The sequence below is a fragment of the Diadema setosum genome, chromosome 16, assembly GCF_964275005.1.
Source record: "Diadema setosum chromosome 16, eeDiaSeto1, whole genome shotgun sequence".
Classification (NCBI taxonomy): domain Eukaryota; kingdom Metazoa; phylum Echinodermata; class Echinoidea; order Diadematoida; family Diadematidae; genus Diadema; species Diadema setosum.
This window is the reverse complement of record NC_092700.1, coordinates 37,096,615-37,120,245: the sequence shown is the minus strand read 5'-3', so window position 1 is coordinate 37,120,245 and position 23,631 is coordinate 37,096,615. Positions and strand designations below refer to the sequence as shown.

Sequence of the window (23,631 nt, the reverse complement as noted above, 5' to 3'; positions counted from 1 at the left end):
GAATTATTATTTAATTCTACTTATTTGATGCAAATTGTATTACATGACCTCTCTAAAAATGCATTTATTGTGTTCCGTGACCTAGAAATAAGTTGGACGTTTAGCATAACTTTATCATGTTTAGAATAGATAGGTTGAAGTCCAATTTGAATAAAGAACGATGAAATTTTTCTTATAAGGGGTGGGGAGGGGTTACTTTGAATATTATGCAAATCGCAGTAATTTACCCCGATGAATCATCTTGAACATAGTATAGCGTTCAGGAGCACTGCAGTGGAATTCCTGCTGTTGCAATTGGTTGTCATGGGTATTAAAACCATGTCGGATTGCTCGGATTAATATTGACCTACATACAACACTTTCATTGTGTACTTAGGTAATGGAAATGGAAGTGGATAGCTATGACAATATAAATGGCAGTGAATAGAATGGTGACAGATACAACATACATACAGATGACTGTGTTCTCAGAATGGGGTAGCAATAAATGTACACATGGAATAAAATCAAGCTGATTCTGTAAATTATAAGTGATTGTTTAATTCACCAATAAACATTTTAAGAAATTTCACATCCGAGTCAAGAGAGATAAGAGGGGAAGAAGAGGGGAACTGCAGCAACCCCCTCCCCCCCCCCCCCCCGCGTATGACGTTGGTATAACCTATTGTTTATCTATGTATCTACTGTATATCTTCGGTTCAGTCTCCCCTAGATAAGGGTATACGGGGTGGTCTGCATGCTCAGAGCCGAGGGGCCTGCGTTGAATACAGCAGAGCTGTATATTACATTAACATATATATACATTCGATTGCACTATGATTGGTTTTAGCAGTTATTATACTTTGACAACGAACGGTGCAAACTACACTTAAAATAGACAGAAACAGTGAAACAGCAATCATTGATAAAAGAAAATCTAACTTTGAAGTATATTATGCATAAAGCCTTTCGGTCCGAAAAAGAGAAGATAGGGTAAAAGTATTGCTGATATTAACTAGCTCTTGAATTCAAAATCAGTAAGATAGAATGAGAAACAACAACAACAACAACAACAACAACAACAACAACAACAACAACAACAACAACAACAACAACAACAACAACAACAAAACCCACCGTATCAACGCATGCTCATTTGAAATGTAAAGCTGGCAGTGTCGGTTCCATAGCAAACCGGGGTACAGCATAAGATAAAAGAGAAGCATTACAAAAATACTACCATTACTGAAATGTTTATGAAGTTCATATCCTGATAATATATCAAATACTCCAGTAAAAAGCATCGAGTCAATCAATGCATTTTTCAAAAGGCCTATATTCATTGATTTTCAAGAAATACCATCGGTAAAGCTGGTTGGCGGTCCCTCTCCCCTGGATGGCTTGGTGGTTCTGCAGTCAGACAGATATGTGTGCTATGATAACTTTAACGTAAGAGCTGCTGATCTAGTCTGCAGAGAGCTCGGCTTCCCAGCGGTAAAAGATTATTCGGCTCAACCTATTCCAAGTGCAGCAACATTGGAAAGGACTGAACGGTTTTCACTCTATCAAGGTAATTGCAATCCATTGTGCGGATACTAGTAGATTGAACAAATACGCATGTAACAATGTTTCCGCTCAGTTTCATGAATTTCCATTGGAAAGCAAAAACAAAAACAGAAGATTATCTAAAAAAAAAACAAAAACATACAAATTGTATGCACCCAATTAGGTAAATTTGCAAATTTAGAAAGGTTAGAATCACTGGAATGAATATCTTGGAAATTGGGATGGATCAATGCAATGCAATCCGTTGTTCTTTTTCCTGCAGATTCCCAATGCCCTGCATTAATGTGATAAAAAATATGACAAAGATATGAGAAAACATTCATTTATATCGCAGATTATGATTGTCGGAGTACAAGCTTAACGGGCTGTCTATCAGAAGGAACTGAGTGTCTCTCCAAGAAGGCTGTGAGACTTAGATGCCGAGGTAAGATTGTGCAAGCTAATATATATATATATTATGCTTTCCATTATTAATATTGTTTTAAGGGGGGGGGGGTAGGTATTTTATGTGTACGTATATTTGATATTTTACCAAATTACGTTTATAAAGTCGCAGCATCAAAGCCAAGACAAAATGAAAAAAAAATAAGATAAGTTGATACTTGCGACCATAGAAAGTTTGATAACTTACATACTTCCTGTCAGAAATTTTTGTAGGCTGTATGAAGCACGTCAGTGTGTTGTTTGAAACGCCATACTACTCGCATTAATGCCTGAACCCTTGGGACAATTCACTGCAGCTAAACCAGTTGTAAATTGCAAGGCCACAAATCTCCGTACTGATATTCACTGGTTGTCCGCTCTTTACAGTCTGTGTGCCATGTTTCTGGGAATAAAGTGAAACAAATAATACATCTTAACAAGGAAGCGTAGAATTCGGTATAAACATTGATACCTTGGACATTTCGTGGAAAACGACGAAATAACAATGGACATGATCAATAAGGACACTTGCTATCGAGAGTTGAATTCGGGTGGTTTGACGGCATAATAAGAATTGATTACACTCTCGTGCAAATTGTATCAAGAGAGTGTTCTGTTTTTTTTTTTTGTTTTGTTTAACGAGCTTTACACCTTCAAACAAAACAAATGTAATCACGATAGTTTCTACCATTTGACTAACACCCTCTAATATTTTGGACCAGAAGACCTGTACCATGAAGAGAGTGAACAGTTTTAGATGTTATGATTCGACTTGGCATCGAGGCAACCAATAGGGACCCCTTGCAGTATACCGCCACTGAAAAAGGCTTAAAGGGAAATTCCAGACGATTTTCATAATTTCACATAACATAAATCAACAGTTCCATATGATATGTGAAATTTATTGTGGTTCTTGAGCAGAGAAACAATAGTTTTAAAAACCTTTATCAAATTACACTGAACGAGGATGATGACATAGCAGGCTCACATATTTCAGAAATGAAGCAGTGTAATTCCATTACAATACTTCATGCATTCTTATCACTTATGGTGACCCTGCCATGTCATCACCCATATTCATGGCAATTTCTTATAAATTATTAAAACATTCTTATTCCCAATCCCAATCTCTATAAATTCTGGAACTCTGTACTCAGTTTAACTAATTCATAGCTGTTCAAATGTAAAAGTCTGAAAATCATCCGGAGGGTAGGGACAACCTTCTAGAATGGTCATTTTTTGTCTCCTTTGGTTGCTATTAAAGAAAAGATTGACTGTAACCGACTTATCAAACAAAACCAGTCTTTGTATGACAGATTAAGACATTCTCACAGCTAAACAGTGCGGATAAAATTAATTCAGTTTTAAACATACATTTAAACATTTCATACGTACTTTTGAAAATCTTATCATATTGGCATTTTGAGTTCATTCACAAGGTTTTCAGTAATTCGAATTTATATCCATTCAAGATCAGCGTCTGATGATTCTCTTGTTATGTCTCACACCCTTGTCTTGCCATTCAATAGTGTAAATACAAAGTCCGTCCTACATCCGTGTCCTGGCAATTTTGTAAATCTTATCCGTCCTTAAAACTTGATCATTTTGTTCAAAGGTTAGGTCTTCATGAATGTAGATGTGATGTCCATCATGCTTTGTCAAAATGTAACTGACTTAAATGAAAGCACGGCTCGTCTAAAATTGACTGGTGTTCAACAATCGGGAACTTACAAAGTGACTTATCATGAATTATGCCATCCATAGAAATACCACAAAAAAAGTTGAACACACCATTCAACTTGATCAATAGCTGTTCAGCTTAAAGAAATCGATGATTTTTGCTTTCTCATTGTAGTGGGGGGCGTAAGGGATTTTTGGTTCAAAATTTTCCAAAAGCACCAAAATTTGGCACACATGTAGCCCAAGCCATACTATTTCGATTTTTGATGGGCGCCAAGAAGGGCGCCCTCTGGGGCGGCCATTTTGGCAAAATCCAATATGGCCGCCATATAGGTTTAAAGGTCACCTGCATTTGAAAACATAAAAGTTTTACAATCATTTAAAAAGTCAGGTTAAGAGGTTTTCTGGGTCAGGGAATTCGAATCTGAAGTTGTTTTTGTGGTTTGAAGTCAATTTTTCCTTATAAGGTCACCTAAAGGTCATGTAGGGGTCAAGCCATTGTATTCATTAGAGTTTATTGAAAAAAATGGCTTGCCCATGGTCAATATTCCAGGAATGCTAGCCTTAGTAATAGAATTGCAATTGTCGACGGCTGAAAAAAGGCGTATTTCTTGTGAAGGGCGCCCTCCATGGCGGCATATTTACAAAATCCAATATGGCTGCCACCTACGTTTAAAAGCAAGTATAACAATTAAAAACCTTTAAAGTGTTACAATAATTTGAAAAGTCAGTTCTAGCGGCTTTATGGGTCAAGGAATTGGATTCTGAAATTATTTTTATGGTCTGATGTCAACTTTTCCTTATAAGGTCTCCCTTAGGATTATTTGGGGTCTAACCATTATATTCACAATAGGTGATTTAGAAAATGGCTTGCCTATAGTCAATATAGGAGGAATGCCAGCCCTGCTAATAGAATTGCAGTTGTTGAGGGCTGTGAGAGAGGGAGAGGTTGGCTTTCTCACGAGTAACATCAATATAAACTATCTGCTTTCGTGTTAAGATATCAAACACTAGGTATACACTCATGAATTATAATAAGAACCCTTTTCTGAGAGTAATTAGGTCTAAGGGATCTTACTCAGATCCTTATTTCACAATTAAATTTGAAGACCTGATAACCCTTCAATTTCATTTTTAATGATTACTTACGGTAATTTTTTTCTGCATCATTTCAAATATGGCCTGTTATAATATGGCTACACAAGCTTTTAAGTAAGGTTCTGTCCAAAGTTATGGAATATCATAGTTCATGCCACAGTTATTTTTACATTACAGGCGCTAAGAAGAAATGTCCTCACTGACTGGTCATATTTGCGGAATTCAATATATTTGCATTTGCTTTAATGACAGCCAAAAGAGCTAGTTAGAATTATGGGTAATGCCCTTTCAAAGAGTTTTCAAGATTTGATTATTGGCTTATTATTTTCATCTGCAAGGAATGGAATAAAAACATACATATATGAGAAATAGATTCCTATTGCTACCTAATATATTGATAGTTTAGCAATAAGGGGAGGGGGCTACACTCTTTATTACCATAGTTCTTGACGTTGCCACTAAAAAGAGAAGTGTTTTTATTTCTCTGTTGCAGTTCAGGGATCCTCAATCACAGAAGGTATTCATATTTCAGATTCAAATTCAGTGGAATGATAATTATGAAGATCACTCCTAATCTGGTGAAAAAAAGAAAAAATCTGTCGTGTTTAAGGGAGTTTTTAGTACATCAGGTAGGCATCAATTTGCTATTTTCGAACTTGTTTAAGAAAGTTCGACTCTAAAGTCCTTACAGGAAATTTTATGTGCCTCCACAGCTAAATATGCCGTTCAGAGGACATGACGGTCCTGGTGACGCCATGTAGGGAAAAAGCATATTTCACAGGTGCCACAGTGACACCATTAGCAGGGTACACATTAGATATGCTATAGTAAAGCTTTCATGACACCTTCTAGGGTCTATTAAGATTCCATCCAAAGTGCTTGGACGCAAATTGGTATGATATCACAACACTTTATAAGTTGGTATCTCGTTAGTCTGAAGAATATAGGTTGCAACTATACTCTCCGCAACATCTCTACGACGCACGTCTCCTGGAGACGAGCCCAATAGGATTCGCAGGAGAATCGAACATTTTCGAATTTTGCAGAGACTATTTCCGTCTTCCAGCTTGTCTCCGAGACGTCTCTGCGAAGTCTCCATCACTGTGGCCATTTAGGTCGTGGGGACTAAATATGTCTGCAACATCTTCGAGATGTCCCCACATCTTGTGGAGACCGTAATAACATAATGGCGACGAAAGGGAGAAGTCGCTGAGAAAAGACGTCTCTGATAAGTCCCTGCGACTGCAAAAGCCGTGCCAACATCCCTGTGACTTCCAAGCAAATAAGTTGTCCCTTTGCTTGAAGATGTCTTCCTGGAAATCGCGTTAGTTGTGACAGCGAAAATCATTTCTTCGAGACGCTGCCATTGCGACAATGTCTCCTCCCGTCAGATAGGCCCTCAATTCCCTCCCCCACACCCACTTTAAGTTTGCAGCAATATCAAACTACTGAACATGGCTCATCTGACAACTGCTCTAAATTGTGCATTTTCACATTCATTCATTCATTCATTCATTTCATTATTTTTTTCCATTTCGATGTTTTCCACCTCCCAATGCATGCCTTGAAACAGCTGTGGTGCAGACGAATGAAATTTGGTACTGAAGCATTGGGGAGAGTGGCTGATAGTACTAGTAATTGCCATGTACCTGTGCCATCTTTCCTCCAACTCCACTCCCTGAAGTCAGGGATCATCATGACCCATCAAGCATGCTGTCATGATTCCAGTAGAAACTCACTTGCAGCAGCACTCATCTTCGAAATGTTGATACAGCGCCGCTTGACCAGATAGGATGGTTTCTGATGATCTGCTCCAACGTTATGACGAGATGATGCCTACCCTGACGCTGGCTGCCCCATAAACCTTGTTGCTCATCAATCCTTGCTGGACATGAGCACGATTACTAAAGTAGTTAATGTGTCAGTGAGCTCTGGTTTGCTGACCCATACTACTTAGGCATTTTGCATTCCACATCAATGCGCTACTTAGGCATTTTGCATTCCACATCAAAGCAAGTCTGAAGTAATGTAGCACTAGCACCGTGTCAGTGCCTGATGTTGTGCTCTGGAAGAGAGGTATGCTGTACAGGAAAGAGCTGAAAAGGTCTTTATCTTTTCAATACCACGACCCACCCGTAACTCCGTCAGATCAAAGTGATTAAAAAAAGCACACTACTGAAAATGTGATATTATGCTCATCCGTTGGATTGAATACTGTTTTCAGAAAATGCTTTCAGAAAACATTATGTCATCCTTTGTAAGGATATCTTTGCGTAGATCGCATCTAAGATGTTGGAAAGCTGAAGGGTTGTGAGATCACAATTCCTGTTGGATATTTCCGTCTCGAATCAGGTGCTCAGGATGAGTTGTCCGTCCAATTTATTCTTGGATGTCTGTGCGCTGATAAATGAGGGCAGTTCCTTATTTTTCAATCTTAATTTTCAGGAAGACGCTACGCTCTTCCAATCATAACTTGAGATTTGAGTGGTACCATCACCATCTCTTGTCAGAGGACTGCACAGTGTTGCTGCACAAAAGTGTTAAGATTATTTTCTTCAGGATCAGTATCCCATACAACATCAATAGGTGTTCAGTCTCCCTAGTCATCTGCGCTTTCAGTAAAGAAACGGTTCCGTTTGATAAAAAGAGAATAAAAAAGGATAAGAAAAAACCTTCAGCTGAATTGTCTTCACCTACTCTGATAAGATACTGCCATTAAAGGACTTTAATGATCGAATTTAGTTAACTGCCCCTAGAAGACTGGTCTGACCTGGATTGAGGAGCTCGATTCCCTGGGAGCTTCGGCCATTGCTTCCTTCACTGAAGAAGCAGACGCTGTCTTGTCAAGGGAGAGCAGGCATACACCAATTTCAGCAGGAGGAGAATCATATCGCTTGCCAGCTGGAAAGTTATGTAATTGACGATGAACGGTGACGAGGTGGCTCAGTCGGTAGCGTATGGCTTGCGGTCTAAAGACTTGTGTTCCGGCGCGGGTTCGAGTCCCACTTATCTCAAGTCTAGCTGAGCAATGGTGTGTGTAGTAGAGGCACAACACTTTGCACCTCATCACTTGGATATAAAAAGTGGAAGTCCCTTGTGTGTAAGAATCACAAACCCAGACAGATGAAGAGATCCCGAATCGGCATTCCGTTATCGGAAAATTCACGATGCATAAATGGGTAAAGTGGTCCACCCCAAGTACATACAACTGACCAGCTACATAGTTGTATACGGGCTATCCAGCCATCTCGTCAGAAGGAAAAAAAAAGAAGACAAAATAAGATTAGGCGTGTTATTACCCTCTTTGCCATTGCACCCTGATTCGGTACCTTGGAATAGGATGGCGGCCATATTTAAGCATGTATATATTATAAGACACAAACACACACACACACACACACACATATATATATACATATATATATATATAGTATATATTGAAGCAAAGAAAGAAAAACTGACCAGAAACAATTGATAAATAGTGAGAACTTTGAGCAAAGAAAATGAGAAAAGAAAACGAAACCAATGGAAGCCCGTTTTCTGTGCTCAAAGATTTCAATATATATATATATATATATATATATATATATATATATCTTAAATATTTTTTTTCATTTATTTATCATAATCATTATTGATATGTAGGGGGATGGAACCGCTCTTGGCCCTAATTGACCATTGAAGGAGTATGGAAGAGGCGACAAATGAGACAGAATAGGGGTACCAGTGAATTGCAGTTGAATGCTCACATGCAGACACCTTTTCGAAAAATTCACAAAATGCCTGATTTGACCCTTATTTGACCTTGAAAGTGACCTTGAGAGGTGAGAGTGACCTTGAATTGCAGAAATGATATTTAGAATCACATTCTCTAACCCCGTTAAATCTTCCACATGGGATTCATAACTTTAATCAACCTTTTCAATTTGAAACTGCAGTTGACCTTTAACCCGGATGGCGGCCATATTGGATTTCACCAATATGGCGGCCCCAAGGGTTTTTAGTCTTGGCGCCCATCAAAAATCGAAAGAGTATGGTACAAGGGACCAATGAGCCAAATTTGGTGCTTTTGGAAGAATCTGAACCAAACCGCCCATTTTGAGCCCTTAGGCCCCCAACTATTGTGCATGCTACGCAGAACCTGGGTTTCTCGGCTGCTACCTGCTAGGCGATCGTCGCACTTTTCAGGATTTGGATGCTTACTTGTTTGACGTTCATTCTGATGAAGAGTGTGTGTCTACCTGTAAATGGAAAACTGGAAATCATGACATTGCTATTGTTAATGAGAGGAAGTGCATATGTTATCACTCAAATAAGTATGCCAACTTCATTTCTGGGATGAGCTATACTCAATATTACTGGACATCTCAAACCGAAACTAAACCCGGCCAGCAAATCCATTGCTTGTTTAACCGTGAGTACCCCGTTTAGAGTCAATTCAACTGAAACACGGCACAACCTACTGAGAGACGTGCCGTGTTCACCCCGGGCGTGGGGACTCTGTAATATCCCGTTTAGACTCCCCTTGGAAGTGAGGAACTAAGGAGGATACAAGAAGGGCATTCCAGACGAAAGCAAACATTTGTTTGTTTGTTTGTTTGTTTTGTTTTTGTTTTGTTTTGTTTTGTTTTTTTACCGACGCTAACTCAGCGGGCTGTTTAGAGTCATCTAGCGCGATCTTTACCTCAGACTAACCCCAGATTCACCCAGACTCACCCCAAACTCGTGCATTGTGCTTTATGCTGTATAACCGTTTAGAGTCCCAATCATCCGGGATGAACACAGCACGATCTCCGGAGGTTGTGCCATATTTTGGGTAAACGGGGTATATCTGAGGGTAAAGATCGCGCTAGACAGCCTAGCGGGAGTGTAGCACACCTCCTAGAGTTTTGCTAGGTAAACTCGCGCTGGATGAGGACTCGGGTGAACTCGGCACACATTACCGGTGACCCACGCTGTTTGTGGCGGCGTGCGCGTAACGAGAAACTGCCGCCTCTCTCGAGGAGAAACGCCCGCCCACTGGTTTCCATAGAAACGTTTGCCGACCTCGCGCTGGACGACCACGGGGACTCTAAGCGCGGGTTTCTCGACCCCCCCCCCCCTCCTTCGCCGCTGAGTTACTACTTAAAAAACAACAAACAAACAGACAAACAAAAAACCGCTCGTTTTCCTCTGGCGTGCCTTCGGGTCTCTTTACGAGGACCTCACACAGGGGACTCTAAACGTAAACGGAGTATGAAAAAAAAAATGACCTATGGGTACAGTATATAAGACACTTTCTCCTCATAATCATTAGTATACAATTGATGCACAGGACAGAATGAATTGGTGAGATCCGCTCTGAATCGGTCAGACTAAACCGTGTACAGATATGGTTTAATGAGAAAAATACTGATATCTCCATATATTCTATGCTTTATGGCGAAAAATTTCATGGTAGGCCGTTTTGTGATACAACAGACCTACACATATGCATCAAATGCAATATCTTGAACATTTTTAAAATCACTGCTCCCAAAGGTAAACAGGACCTCTAAAGTCATCTCTTTCTTCTAATATTTCTGATAAGAAACTTGAACATGATAAGGAGAAAATACGAAACAAAATATCGCACTAATTTGAATTTGTACTTACTATCCCCCGATTTCAGGCGCCAGAAATTTAATTACAATGATTGTAATTTGACGATATTTGTGTGCTCTTTAATAGTCTACAAGAAGTCCATACTTTCATTCTTTCATTATAAGGTGTTTTTTTTTTTGGTAAAGTTTTCTCATCATAAGGCAAATTCTTACTGGGGCGATAAATTAGAAGATTTGCAAATTGTCGTGATACATGGTTACGTCGGCAACGAAGGTGACTGCAGAAATAAGGAAAAATTTTGGATATCTATTTTTTTTGTCGTATTGTTTTGATATTTCTTTTGTTCCTCTTTACATTGTTTCTTTATTTCCAGTTTAGCCTCTATGCTTTACTTGACTTTTCTCTTTTATCGACAGTTTCTCTTGGGTTTTGCAAGAATCTCGAGCCTTTGTGCAATGGTTATTGGGACTCTAATATCACCAGCGTTGGATCCGAGATAACTGCTACTTGCGGCAAAGGCTTCATACTAAATGACAGCGTAAACCTTCTGTGTGTGAGACTACCTGGATGGTCGACTTGCTTCCCGGTTTGGAACCCGTCAGTCCCGTCTTGCCGGGCAGTTGGTAATGCACCAAAAGGCCTGTATTACACAAAGTCACCTAACAATAGGCCTATGTCATAATTTAGCTAGAAGCAGACATTTTTTTTTTATTTTTTATTTTAGCATAAGTTAGAGTAGAGAAAGAAGCAGTAGTTCATCTTGGTATGAGAAGATTAAATCGGGCTGGTTGGTATTGTGATTCTGCAATCTGACCCGGTCCCTCGGAGCCGGGACAGTTGGGAGTGCTGCAGCACCCCTGACTTTTGGGAGTAATAATGATAATGATAGCGGCTACTCGTATAAGGGTTTATCGTCCCTAAACGTTCAAAGAATGTAATATCAGCCCTTACTGCAATGCATTGTAAACCTAAATGAAATACATCTTGACGCGAAATGTGATAATCTAGTCAACCCCAAACGTATAGATTACAACTTTAAATGTCATAACCGGACTCAAACCTAAATATAACATCCACCCTAATATGATACATCTTGTGATACAATAATATTGCTAAATGTAATGATCGAGTCAACCCTAAATCTAGTACATCTTAAATCCTAAATGTAATGACCAGAGACAACCGAAAAGTAATAGGCCTACACTTCAGCCAAAATGTAATATCAGCACTAAATGTTATTATCTGAATCCTAAATGTAATATCAGTCATGGTTTATTACCATTATTCGGCACATTACTTTTCAGACTACTATAACAACAAAACAAACATTAGTTCTAGTCGTCAGAGCAGTATATTTTGTTTTCATTAAATCGATCCCTTGTCATCAAATGAAGATTAAATAAGTTGAAATAGGAGATATTATATGATTATATATTATATATATATATATATGTGTGTGTGTGTGTACACGTATATATGAAAACCTGAATATAAAAACGACTCAAGTCCATTACAGAAAATTTAGAAAAAATAGAAATCATTAATGTTTTTAGTTTTTTATCAGTTAGTGGAATGTTATTTACACAGATTTGAAAGGTAAAACATTCATTTGACTGTTTATCTAGCTTTGAATAACTTCTTAAAGAGTCTCCAAAGACTTGGTTAAAAAAAAAAAACAAACATTCAAGTACTCGATTATATACGTATATATATTCTTTTTGATATGGGATGTCCAGGTAATTTAATGTACACACTGCATATCACTGAGACGGTATGACGTGCATGTTATTTCTCTTTTATGTCTTTGAAGACAACCTTCTTTCCTGAATAGACGAACATGTTGTCTCAAACGTCTGATCCATTTTCACGCCCCTGGGAAAAAAAAAAATTACAGGGGTGCTGAACCCCTGAGAAAATACCATGCTTGGACGTACCATATACAGCGTTTCAGTATGAATGGGTCTGGGAGAAGGGTGAATTATATACATGTATATAGGCAATACAAGCAGGGACGGCGATTTTAACTTTATAACCAAGGGGGCGGGGGAGGGGGGGGGGAGGTGAACTAAAACACCGAAGGCATAATGACACCCTCGAGAATGCAAATAGGAAAAATGCATGGCTGTATATACAGGGATTCTGAGATTCTGAGGAGGGGGAAGGGGAGGGGACATCACTTAGGGATGAGGAGCCCTGTGCCACACGAGGTGTCTTTTTCATTTTTAAGTGAAATTCGTTGCCACACATCTGAGGTTCATCATTGTAGTACTATTTGTCATAATACTTTATATATTCCAGCACAAGATGCCTATTCTTTACTGGCCCAAAGTATTTTCTGCAAAGATAATAATAATAATAATAATAATAATAATAATAATAATAATAATAATAATAATAATAATAATAATAATAATAACAATAATGATAATAATAATAATAATAATAATAATAATAATAATAATAATAATGATAATAATAATAATAATAATAATAATAATAATAATAATAATAATAACAATAATAATAAAAAAAATAATAATAATAAGGTCTTATTTACCCAGGGTAGCCTCTTCAGTGTTGCCACTGTTCTACCAGAGGGCCCTGCCATTATTATTACCCTAGCATTGCCAGGTACCATGATACACCTGGGTCGAGAGGGACATAGTGGGTAAAAACATCTTGTCCAAGGACGTAAGCACTGGGCGGGATTCGAACTCGGGTCCTCCGATCGGGAGTCTTATCCACTATGCCGCAGCACCCCAAAGATCATGTAGACCTACCCATTCATCACTGTTTCTGTCTTGAAATGCTTCAGCACCCATTTTTCTGTTTCCATTATACCTTTTAGCTGTGAATGAATTGAATAAAAACTATTCATTTTCAATATACATTCCTGCCAAGAATTGTATCTTAAATATTTGCATTTATTTGCATTTCATTTATACATACTGTATATAGTGTGACATTTGATCCATTTAAAGGCATATTCTATTTTTAAAATGGTAGATAGATTCAAGATCAAGCACTCTCCAAATCTAGCATGTTGGAAAGTTCCAGTTTAATGAACAAAAATCCTAGTAGGACCTGAAAACTAGAATTCAACCTAAATGGAAATCATTTTCACATGCGAAATCATAAAGAAAATATTTCGAAACTGCTTTAAAATTTCTTTACATAATATTTTGTTGTTTTTATGTGACGAAGATTTAATTTCTTACATAACATGTCAGTTCTTGTTTATCTTCAAATAGATAATATTGTAGGCCTGTACACGCTGGGAACCTTTCTGTGCGTCGTTCTCATATTGCTTGCCATCCTTTCCGTGGCTTGGTGGAAGAATCACCGGAGCAAGTGAGTGTGAGCCTATCTGCTCATATTTTGTGTTTAACTGAGTGTGTACCTCATGTATCTTGCTTTTTTTTCGGACCACCAAAAGTCCAATTTCAGAGATTGCAGTGGTCCCGAACGGGCAAACAGAGAGAGAGAGAGAGAGAGAGAGAGAATAGTGTCGAGGTCTGATCACTAGTATTACTAGTATTACTAATATTACTAGTATTACTAGTATTACTAGTATGCGAGAGGCGATTTTTCAACAGTGCTATGCCCCGAGATGAAGACATGTGGCATAGCTACTGTTAAGAAAGCCCCAAGGGCAAATAGTTTTAGCCATTGACGGAAAGAAAACAATCAATATTTGGTTTATATAGGGACATAGGTTGTCGTGCTACCGGACGGTCGGAGGAAACAGAATTTTTCACAATGCGCCAATATAAAGCCCATTTGACACCCGGTCTATAAAATCGCAAATCATATTGCTAACTTCGCCAAGCTATGGTGAAAGTTGGCTGGCAACAATATAATAGAGCGATTTCAAGGAAAATCGCAAACCAGATTGCATTTTTTTTTCTAATTTGAGGAATTCTGCGAAGTTAGATGAGAAGGTACGTGTGTAAATCACACACGCTGTAATTTCGAGAAGTAAGAGGTAAATGTCCGCGCGATGAAAGTGCGCGTATTGCATTCGCTACAGTTAAGTGCAGTGTAAAGCTCATATCTCGATTTTGCTTGCAGGTTGCAAGGCAGCTTGTACATCGACTTTGCGAAGTTAGAAAATCGTGAAGTTACATCGTCAGTGCAAATACATGTAGAAGGACCTATAACTTCGCGAAGTTACGTAGTGTAAACGGGTATATAGATATAGGGCCTACGCCCAATTCACAACGAGGAACAAATACAGTTACGAACGCAAGATACACATTCGGGCATCTTGAAAAACCACTAGTAAAGCTGGGCAGTATGGAGAAATTTACTGACGACACCTTTGACCAATTAAAATCGAGGATTCATCAAATGAAGTATGTATAAAAATACAAATATATCAGGCCTGATCGGTTCTGGTTAAAACTGCGTGCATGAGATTACTTAATAGTACATGTACTATACTGCTCAAAAAAAGTTAAGGACCACTTTTTAATGTGTGTATACAATTTTCAAACCGGGTGTTGTATTTCTAGAAATACCCGAATATGGCTGTCTTGAATCTCCTCAAACACCCTGTAACAATTTCACACATGGGTGCTTTCAGTTGTTGCATGATGTCTCTCGCATTATTGCATATCCTGAAAAGTGGGCCCATTGTGAAGTGGTACAAATGTGGACTTAAACCCGATAGAGCACGTCTGGGACATGATGGGGAGGAGTCTCGAGCAGCTCGAAGCCCATCCACTTGGACTGCAGCAGCTGGGTGTGGCTCTGGAGGCTGCATGGGATGCACTGGACGTCAGAGACATCAATCGCCTCATCAGCTCCATGAGACAGCGCTGTGAAGCCGTTATTGCTGCAGGAGGTGGTCACACTCGTTACTGAACTGTCTGAAAGACATTCGTTTTTACCACTTTATGTCGGTAGCTGATACCCCTCGGGGCCCACTTTTCAGGATGTGCAGTGATGCGAGAGACATTGTGCAACAACTGAAACCACCCATGCGTGAAATTGATTACAGCGTGTTTAAGGACATTTAGGACAGTTGTACTGAGGTATTTCCAGAAATAAAACACCTTGTATAAAATCTTTATGTACGTTAAAAAGTGGTCCTTAACTTTTTTTGAGTAGATTTTCTGATTGGCGCAGCCCTGAAGTTCAATAGTGCTATTGAAGTCATCGAAGGCACGTAGCTTTACCAGAACCTGGAACAACGACCTGCTATGGGGGTGTTTCATAAAGCTGTTCGTAAAGTTACGAACGACTTACGAGCGACTGGTGATCAGTTCTTGTGCTAGCACACCAGAACTGATCACCAGTTGCTCTTAAGTTGTTCGTAACTTTACGAACAGCTTTATGAAACAGGGCCCTGGTATTTTTCTTTGTTTGTTTGTTTTTTTAATCCCGAAGCGCAGACGCGGTGCGTTTAATGGAAACCCGTATATACTGTGACGTGATGTCGCATGTAGTAAAATACGCGTTTGTGACAAGAGCGCGATGCGCGTGCGTTTAGCACTAACCCTAATATCGCCACGACAGCATGATGATGATGATGATGATGATGATGTTATGTTGATTATATATATATATATTTACTATGTCCCTAGGGAAATAGTTTGACTAGGATTTTCAGGGTGGAAAAATGTTTTGTCACTTTCAATATCCTCGACCAAGCAGAGGACAAGGAACAATTTGTCAGAGATATAAAGGACGTTCTGTTGTACCTTAATGTCTGAAATAGAATAAAATTGAATTAAAACGATTTTTCGGCAGAAATATGTGAAAATTAAATTATGTGCAAAAGTTATAAAGTCATAAGTATCTGTATTTCTACTTTTTTTTTGTTATAACGACATATATATTTTCAAAAACATTTGTCTCGTATCCTTCATTTTACTCAATAGAAAATTTAGGCGCCCAGGGGATTCAAATAAATCGAGTACCCAGTCACTGCACTCTTTCAATACCCGCGATGCTAACACGATGAATCGCTCTTTACCGCAACATCAGCGTCAGACCACTCTTGACCCCACAGCTACTTCGGAGGGCGTGTCTCACATCTACCGGAACTCTGCAGAGGTAGCCATGGTAGACAGGCCGTTACTTTCAAACCGAACTTCTAAAAGTAGCTAACTACCTAATTTGAATGATACATTTTGCTTTTAAAAGGCCAGTTTTCTTTGTAACCAGTTTTGCATGAGCTATTTCTCACAAAATTGACTCAAGACTGAGAATCATAAAGAGTAAGGGTTAATCCATGAAGGAGTTTAGAAACATTTTAGAAAAGAGAGATAAATTTTAGAAAGTAACGCATCATTACAAAGCTACCAGGAATTAATTTGTTTACAGCTTGGTTTCCAGGTACATTGTCAACCCGATGTCACGTGTTTGTACCATCCTCAGATGCACGCCACTGAAATTTATTAAGCCGTTGAGGATGAGTTCCAAGTATACTCGGGCAGGTGTCTATGGGAAAATGTGTGTTGTAGCAAAGTCAGTTTGTCCTCAACGGGTTATGTACTAAGTTATAAGAGCCACTGACGCCATGTTTTCAATTGATCTGGACGTTAACGTTTATGTCAGTCATTAAACTTGATGTATATAGTTCAGACACATTGTGTATCTCCAGAAATAGAGTTAAAATTTAATGACGGTAATCAACACGATGCATCAAACATGCTTTCCGCTTCTTTCTATCGCCCTTGACAGGATGACACTCTTAAATCGGAAATGACCAACGATCCAAAAGACTCGATTTCCCGGCCTCTCCATGACGTCCTCCACCGAGAGTGTGAACACACCTCGGAAGACATCGCTCATTGTCAAGACTCCACATCCAATGCCAAGAATGGGCAATACATAGACATGACCAAAAATGTGAAAGAAGAACAAGGGAACTGTAGATTTTTTTTCAGACAAGGGACTCCTCTCCAACTGAAAACGACGTTGATGAAGACGGTTATGTGATTTCCAATGTGGATCCAAGCAGACCCACTCATAACGAACCACCGAAACGTTTTGAGAAGGAAATAACTTGTGGCATTAGCAGTATACTATCTCATGGACAGACAGTCAGCAGAGATCCGTCCATCCATTCCACACCGGCAGATAACGCTGGCGGATGTGGGGTCATTTACGAAGAGATTCCATCAACTCCGGACCAATCAGCATCCGTCAGAGAACCGCCAAACGGTGACCACGAGTACTCGACTATCGAGACGAATGAAAAACGAGATCCTCTTGCGATAAGCCTGAACAGTCATCTGTATTCCGTATCAATATATTCAAACAATCAACGAGTAGAGGACAAGCTGGACGAAAATGGGTGTCTTACTCTTTAAACATAGCTGTGCTGTTCAAATCATAGGAGATCAGTACGTGAACATGGAAAATGTGGAACCCGCAACCAAATTCTGTAACAAAATGACTCCCCCGAACAAACTTTCAGAATCCAAAGTGCTCAACAGGTCGAATCAAAGTCGTCATAATACCGACAACTCTAGAGATGTTTTGACTTCTTTCCACGATTCAGTATGGAATTACTCGATTGATGCACCTAATTCCTGAAGAAAAGACAATTTGAAACCGGCTTGTGTGATCTTCATATAGTTTTCATAGCATTTACACACTGACACTGACAGGTGTACTTAATTCCCTCCGAAAACACTGTTTACCCATGATTGGCATAATTGCTTTGTCTTGAAAGTTAGAAAAGAGAAGTAAAATTTTTATGGAATAGGGACAGGGTATCTAGCAATCCTCTTGCAGTAATGCCGTAGCAGACCACGCGGAATGGATATTGTAGAACAGCAACAAAGATTTGTTGGGAGCAGGTGCAAAAGCAGAAATAATAACGTTAACAAAAAGGTCTATTTGTGTAGGAATCTGACGTAAGCAATTTTTGTAGGATAATGGCACGAGGACTATCAAATATACAACTTTGGGGCAATCTGTATACAACTTTGGGACAATCTGTTTGGGATAATCTGTATCATTTCTTAAAAAGAATTTCCTTGGTTTTGGATTTAAAATCATTGCGTTCGTACGTTCATAGAATGCTTGCATTCTTGTATAGAAGAGCAATATGTTACTTAAAAAGAACTCAAGTTCATTATTTATTTCATTCACAGATTTCCTAACATGCCTGAAATTATGTCTTTACAAAGACTTTTAGATCTGCATTATCTAAACCTTAGTAGATAATGTATGTTTATATCATCATAGTTTATATTTCATAAGGTAAATGGGGGTAAAATCGTATTCTCATCATTACAAGTGTTTAAATTATCAATTGTATGTTATTGTTATTAACTCCTAGAACTAAATTTTCTGGTTAGTCGAGATTGAAGCAGTGGTAAGCATATAGCAGCAATTCGATTTGTATATACCCATTTAGTGAGGCTACTATGTACACATTTATGCTATTGTTAGCAATACAAGAATGTGCTCATTTATTTATTTATTATCGTCTCCTTACTTGCACTGCATTTATTATGTGCGCACACACAAACACACACACACGCATCAAGTGAAGATCATAATAATAATTATGATAATAATAATAATAATAATAATAATAATAATGATAATAATAATATCTTATATAGCGCATAATACAAGCATAAGTCTCTATGCGCTTCACATTCATAAGATTGTGCATAAACATAAAAAACCCAAACAAACAAACAAACAAATAAACAAAACTTAATCTACAGAAAATTATAGAGTAACAGTGCGCATGAAATATAATTCTTTAATGAGTTCTTGAAGCTATTGACAGTTGATGCAGAGTGTTGGTGCTAATTGGTGCTGAAAGAACGCTGCCCATAGTACTTGGTATTAACCCTGGGTGTTTGGAGGAGGTTCAGATGAGTTGACTAAAGGTTTCTGGAGGGGGCATAATTCTTGATTAGTTCAGAAATGTATGAAGGGGTGCTACCATTGCTACCATTTAGAGACTTGAAGACCAGAAGGAGAGTCTTAAACTGAATGCGGAGGTGAATTGGCAGCCAATGGAGACTTGATAAGCAGAGGTGTGATGTGCTGGTGCTTGCGGGCCTTGGTTACTATCCTGACAGCAATGTTCTGCACCCGTAGCAGTCTCTTGATCTCCGTTTACGGTAGGTTTCCAAGTAGAGCGTTGCAGGAGTCGAACTTGGACGTCACGAACGCATGCACGAGTCTTTCCGTGTAATTGCTGATCAAGGTAGTCCCGAATGTTGCAAATTTTACGGAGACTCCCTGTTGCTGACCTGCATAATTTGTTAACATGTGCCTTCATGGTTAGATGCTGATCAAGCATAGCGCCAAGGTTACGGACATCTGTCAGTCTGTTGTGCTGGATATTTCTTCCCCTCCTACTTGCATGCTGATGTCTGGACGATAACGAAGAGACTTTGAGGTGAAGTGTATCACTTCTGTCATGTTATCATTCAGTGTCAATTCATTCACTGTGGACCACGCTCGGATGTCTCGGAGACAAGCGTTAATCCTAGTAACGACGGAATCTCGGTGAGAAGGACTGAAGATGCTGTATACTTGGGTGTCATCGGCATAGAGCATACACTTAAGTTCATTCACTTAATACATTTATAAGATAATTTTGATGCAAACATACACGGCCTCTCTTGATGCTGTATACAGTGGACTCCTGTAATAACGAAGTCTTCGGGACCGGCTGTTTTATTTCTTTATACCGAAATTTCGTCATAACCGAACAAATACACAATCAAATAAAAGATAGAGTTGGTAATGTTGCAACCAGAATTTTTACTTCGTTGTTACTGTGACCATGGCATCATGAATAATAGCAGTAATGCTACTATATCACTTCATATTCAAATAATATGTTTAAATATCCACTTAACGTTATTTGAATTCATTACAAATATTTTTGAGTAGTTTGAAAAATATTCGTAACGTAAAGGTTTCAGTTTATTCCAATAGAATGCGAGAAGCTTAAACAAAAGAGGTCCCTTTTCCAAAATCGGTATATCCGAAACATTGCAATGTTTCCAAATATGGTTATCACTGTAAAATGTTTTGTTCATACCTTAAAACAGGTATAGGTGGCGTTTATATCGATGACTTACTGCTTGTTTGAAGGTTTTAAAATTCTATTTGTTGAAACCATCCATGAGAATACACACACACACACACACACACACACACACACACATATATATATATATATATATATATATATATATATATATGAAGAGTTTGTTTGCAAAAACCGATAAGTCCATATTTGTCAAATGGAGATATTTGCGATTAAAGGTCAAGAAAAATAAAGGGAATAATAAGAAAAATTTTGCTTCTTTTGACCATAACTTCAAAAATATACCTTTATATGTAGTGACCAATATATCATTTAAAAGGTATTATTTTGTACTTTATGACAGAGACCGTACTTAAAAATCTTCAAAAATGGACTTATCGGTTTTTGCAAACAAACTCTTCATATATATACACGCAAAAAATATTTACCCAAAATTAATACTCGTTCGTTTGTACTCTACATGTAAATGCGCGAGACACAGCCAGAGAGAGAGAGAGAGAGAGAGAGAGAGGGGAAGAGAACATGGAAAGTACTGCACGGTGAAGTATATTCGAAAATGTAATAATATTGGGTGTGGTTTGATACATCTTGCTATGGTGTTTTTGCTTTTACTGCATGACCTCCCACAAGCTGGACAGGAGCAAACCTCAAAGCTGATTTTCTTAAGGTTACATGATACAGTAGCCAGTGTCCCTTCCCTAAAGTTCTTACCATTGTTATGATAATTATGATCTTGCATGTGTATATTAGTGAGACAAATCACATATCATTCAACAGCGCAGAGTCACATAGTATGGAAAACATTAAAAAAATAAAACAAAACATCAAACACACATACAGGTAACACTATGGGTACATTTTCAAAAGAAGCGTTCAATTCAATAATAATTGTTTAAATACGTGAGGTTATGACATTTTCGATCAGTCATTGATCTCTTTTTATACCCGATAAGGTATAATATACACAGATATCTTTGATCACGATTAGAAGAGTGCACTTACCCGCCTTTTTTTTTTTCAAACTGCCTGTCCCTCCCTTCTCTAGGTTTACTGCATATCTATCACAATTCATAATCAATCTTTTAATGATAAAGTTGAACATGCCTTCTACAGTATTCTCCAATATACGTGGAATTTTAGCAGAACAAGTCACTACAGAATGCAATGTATGAAAGAGAGAGAGAGAGAGAGAGAGAGAGAGAGTGTGTGTGTGTGTGTGTGTGCCTGTCATGTGGATTATAGTCCGTCGCCGAAATATAAAAAAGCTTTTGACACCCTTTAAGATTTATCTTTCTGATATGATTACATTTGCTTGAGCGATATTTTGACGAATGAGGAACTTTCCTTCAGCCTTGACGTGTTCGAACGAAACGGGCCTTTATTTTTCTTAATCTTTTCAAAGAAACGAAAGTACGGACAATAACGGGTGGGGGATATGCTGAAAACTATGGACATTTGAATTATAATGTAATCAAAAACAGGAATTGATTTGCATTCTAAAGTTGTTGTTGAGGATCCAGTCCATTCATTTGTTGGAAACTTTAGAAAATTAATGAGACAACATTATCAAGCTCATTATGCGGTCCAGTCTTTTGCATGTAGCGAAATGCATGAGCATGGGCAAAATTGAAAGTTATAATCACAGAACCTCAATCTCATGGTACTGAGATACGTGCTTCTGCAGTGTCTGACCGAGGGGCAGGGATATGATTTGCTAAACGCCACTTTCTGCTCGTCATATCCCCCACATGTGGCGTTCTATTGCTAATTTGGCCCCTGCTAATGAAACTACATGTAGTTTTATTATTGATTTAAATGAATTATATCCGCATATATCTTCTGAACTTATTTTTTTTTTCTGTCCTCCATAACAATGACTCTTGCAGCTATTGATAGTTGTCAGCGTTTCTTGGCGATGAGTCATACACAAACGGTAAATCCCCGAACGTTATTGTGAAAATGTGGCATTTTTCTCTCTATTTCGAAATGATACAAGTCCGTCAATGTAGCGACACTGTACACATCATGTTGACTATTGTACACCAATAGGAAGAACCTTCCTCAATTTCTTTTTAATGATATTTATTCATGTACTTGTTAAAATAATCCCAAGACAAAATCAAAACAATGTATGCCTCCGCCAGAGTGTAATGGTTCTCCCAATAGTACAATGTCTTGGCAATGTGTGATGATAGTTTCACATAATCGGCAAAATATTAAAATGACAGGCTTGTCACAAATGTGTTGAATGTTCACTTTCCTTGAACTATGTATAATTGAATGAATGGCTATATTGTTTAAGAGTGTATGTATTTGGGGATTTGAGGATTTTTACTTGACTTTTGACCCTTTGATAAGTTCATGCATTAAGTAATTTTCGAAGTATTGAGAAAATGTGTAATTTCAGTATCAAATAGTAACATTTTAGCATTTCACCCTGGCCTTTGTCCCTTGAGCTTTGACCCTATGACCCTAAAATTCCCAAGAGAATCACTGTCAGGTAGAATGTGCATAGATAATTACTAAGTTTTATGATGACACCTTGAGTCACTTTCGAGATATGGTGGAAGAAGTGAAATTTAGCACTTTCACTTGACCTTTGACCTTTGACCTTTTGGCAAGAAACTTCGAAGAGAATCTCTATTGGGTAAGGCTATGTATATATTCTGTTTCAAGAAAAATCCTGTAGACGTTGCATAAATAAGAGGGGAATAGTGAAATTTTAAGGAATTGACCTTGACCATTGACCCCTTGACCTTTGACCCATGACCCCAAATTCCCTAGATAATCACTGCCAGTCACTACATGCATATGTACTAAGTTCCATGAAGATACCTTGAACCATTTGAGAGATATAGAGAAAAAGTGAAATTTTAATAATGTTCCATCCGCCTCGTTGAATGGATCAATAATTTCATCTATCACCAAATAAAAATTCTGTTTATTGCACAAATGAAAAATAGTTATTTGTTTTACATAACACCTAAAGATAGATCTTTGTTATTTTTATGTTTATGCATTTAGAAACAAGAGAGAATGTGCGAGATCTGTGATCGAGATAGTGCTGAGCGCACGACGCAGGTATCTACATCGTGCTGTCCGTCAACGCTGTCCGTCAGATTCTGCTTCATCGCATGCACACTGCTAAGCGTTTTGCGTACGCTCGTGCAATGGAGTAAATCGCATGGATCCAAGATTGTCAGCTGAAGAAACCCTGAAGTGGAATGAGAAAGATGCGTTGAAGACCTTTTTTGTGTTTT

General features: G+C 38.3%; 2 protein-coding genes across 2 annotated transcripts in view; both read left to right on the top strand.

Moving 5' to 3' along the window:
- LOC140239873 (uncharacterized) overlaps positions 1-23,631 on the top strand; it is a 137,580-nt gene that overhangs the window by 1,670 nt on the left and 112,279 nt on the right. Inside the window, exons 2-3 of the mRNA XM_072319692.1 lie at positions 1,334-1,514; positions 15,580-15,588. Coding sequence (XP_072175793.1) covers positions 1,334-1,514; positions 15,580-15,588 — 190 coding nt within the window. The remainder of the gene's footprint in view (positions 1-1,333; positions 1,515-15,579; positions 15,589-23,631) is intronic.
- LOC140240178 (uncharacterized) lies at positions 7,922-15,195 on the top strand. Its single transcript, XM_072319976.1, has 4 exons — positions 7,922-7,925; positions 8,885-9,160; positions 10,746-10,967; positions 15,002-15,195. The coding sequence occupies exons 1-4, from the start codon at positions 7,922-7,924 to the stop codon at positions 15,193-15,195; spliced, it is 696 nt and encodes a 231-aa protein (XP_072176077.1).